The sequence below is a fragment of the Brachyhypopomus gauderio genome, chromosome 16 (genome assembly GCF_052324685.1).
Source record: "Brachyhypopomus gauderio isolate BG-103 chromosome 16, BGAUD_0.2, whole genome shotgun sequence".
NCBI classification, from domain to species: Eukaryota; Metazoa; Chordata; class Actinopteri; order Gymnotiformes; family Hypopomidae; genus Brachyhypopomus; species Brachyhypopomus gauderio.
Genome location: NC_135226.1, coordinates 17472384 through 17474883, shown reverse-complemented (window position 1 = coordinate 17474883; position 2500 = coordinate 17472384). Strand labels below are relative to the sequence as shown.

Genomic DNA, 2500 nt, shown 5'->3' with positions numbered 1-2500 from the left:
CTGTACTGGGAGCACGTTACCACACGGGGGGGGGCTGTACTGGGAGCACGTTACCACACAGGGCTGTACTGGGAGCACGTTACCACACAGGGCTGTACTGGGAGCACGTCTGCATCCCGGTGGGATGACAGGCACACCGCTCGTATCGATCACCCGCATTCTGACAGGTGTCTATACTCTTAGGGACTCCATGGTAGTCTTGCATGGTGGTTTCAATATGAAGTTATTAATAGTAAATGCAGGCATAATCAAGAAGCTTCATCCTGTGAAGATGTGAACTTGGCCACAAGTACAAGATGATATAAAACTGGATTAACATTTTAAAGACTTTCCACACTTTTCTTCTTACTGTGTTGGGGAATCTGAAATAAGTTTTCTGAAATGGACATGATGTAATGAAGACGGAGCCTTTCGAGTGTGTGTGTGTGTGTGTGTGTGTGTGTGTGTGTGTTGGGGGGGCTCTCCTCTGCCCTGAGCGTGACACGCAGGAGACTCTGACCTGCACTTCCTTCAGCTCGTCATCAATCTTCTCCTTGCGTTCCTCGATCCTGGCCATCTCCACAGCCATCTTCTCCTTCACCTTCTCCATCTCCGTCTTCTGATCGCTCGCATTCTGAAACACGCACAGCAAACTGCTGATCTCTACAAGCCGTGTGCGTGCGTGTGTGTGTGTGTGTGTGTGTGTGTGTGTGTGTGTGTGTGTGTGTGTGTGTGTGTGTGTGTGTGTGTGTGTGTCTCTGCTATTCACAGCAGAGGTAGCCTCACACACTAATTAAGCCTTTAGATCACTGAACTTGTCAGCTGTCATGTGTTCTGAGCCCTTGTGCAGCCCTTAAGCTGCAAACCTCTCAGAGTGAGACAGAGGAGGAGAGATAGGAGAGGGGGATAGAAGAAAGAAAGAGAGAGAGAGAGAGAGAGAGAGAGAGAGAGAGAGAGAGAGAGAGAGAGAGAGAGAGAGAGAGAGAGAGAGAGAGAGAGAGAGAGAGAGAGAGAGAGAGAGAGAGAGAGAGAGAAAACAGACAGGTAAAGACATGAAGAATGTGTACATTTTAATATTAGCCGTTTAAGCACACTGGTAATGCAGACTGAAGGAAACTAATAGTAGCAACAAAACTTCTGTTATGGAACACCATTTAACACACGCCCCACAGCCACGCCCACAACCCACGCCCACAACCACGCCCACCTGCATGGACATGGTGATCTCTTGCAGGGCAGCATCTGCCTCAGCCTGTTTGGTCTTCAGTAGAACACTCTGCTCGGCAGCCCGCCTCTTCAGGTCATCAACCAATGATTTTGCCTCATTCAGCTTAGCCACGCCTGCCTGCATATGCACGAGTGAAAATAATGTTATAGTACATCTGATTGACCATACCATTCAAATACCCCCCCCCCCTCACTTTTGCTTATAAAAACCTTCTTCGTGATGATTAAAACGTCTTCGAGCTGTTTTAAGGGTTGACCCTACACCAGCTACAGAGGCCTTTTTAAGAGTTACATTTTTATGTGTACAGTTTTTAAAAACTGCTGAAGATACATTTCTGTTAAAGCTCTGGTGAAGTCTGGTACAATTGATTAAAATAAAAACTGCTTAAGGGTCCAGAGACTAAAATGAATGTAGTCATTAAATGGGAATGTCAAAAGTTTGCAGACTCAAATTCCCAAAACTCTCCTCAAGCACAACTTCACACGTCTGTCCGTCAAATGGGCAAAAAAAGTATATACCATATTTTCTGGACTATAAAGCGTGCCTCAATATAAGCCGCACCTACCAAGTTTTTTTTTTTTTTATGGAAAATTTTGTGTAAGCCGCACCGGGCTATAGGCCACATATATCTACTGAAATGAATACAGTGAGTCTCCGCTTAACGAGGGGTCTGGTTAACGACGGACCGGAGTTACGACCAACTTTTTAAAATTTCGCGCTGTGCACGGAGGAGCAGTGGCAGCACAGTGGAGTGTTGTGGAGTGTTGTGGAGTATTGTGGAGTGTTGTGGAGTGTTGTGGAGTGTTGTGGAGTGTTGTGTACGATAAGCTGAGGCAGGGCAGCCTCCACCGCAGCCCATCTCAGCAACGCGATCGCTCTTTCTCACGCTGTACCAGTGACTGTATATATAATGGACGGTACGTCGCCGTTGACTCCCATTGTGAACTTTTGAAGCCACCAAGACGGCCACACGGACACCGCCATCTTGGATGCACTTGCGCATTAGAACCAGTAGGCAGGACAGTATCTCCGCCAGAGACCGTATCTCCGCCCCGACATTCGTTAGGATACGCCCACCAGTATAGACACTTTTGACGTTTTATAAACAAAGGTAAAAGGTTTTAATACTGCTGTCGAGAGTTTTGCTGTCGAGAGCTTTGATGTTGAGCGCGTTCACATTTGAGCGTCTGGTATTAGATGTCAACCAACGCAGCTATTAACTGTCAAACACCTTATCGCCACACCCCTTTAAATAACACTTAATAACTTCTATAAAATCTGTTTATTGTAGAG

The 2500-nt window shown here is 46.5% G+C and overlaps 1 protein-coding gene across 1 annotated transcript in view; it reads right to left on the bottom strand.

Annotated features, from left to right (window-relative positions):
- Positions 1-2500, bottom strand: part of dync2h1 (dynein cytoplasmic 2 heavy chain 1) — a 93964-nt gene that overhangs the window by 48005 nt on the left and 43459 nt on the right. The window contains 2 exon segments of the mRNA XM_076976154.1: positions 500-613; positions 1187-1324. Coding sequence (XP_076832269.1) covers positions 500-613; positions 1187-1324 — 252 coding nt within the window.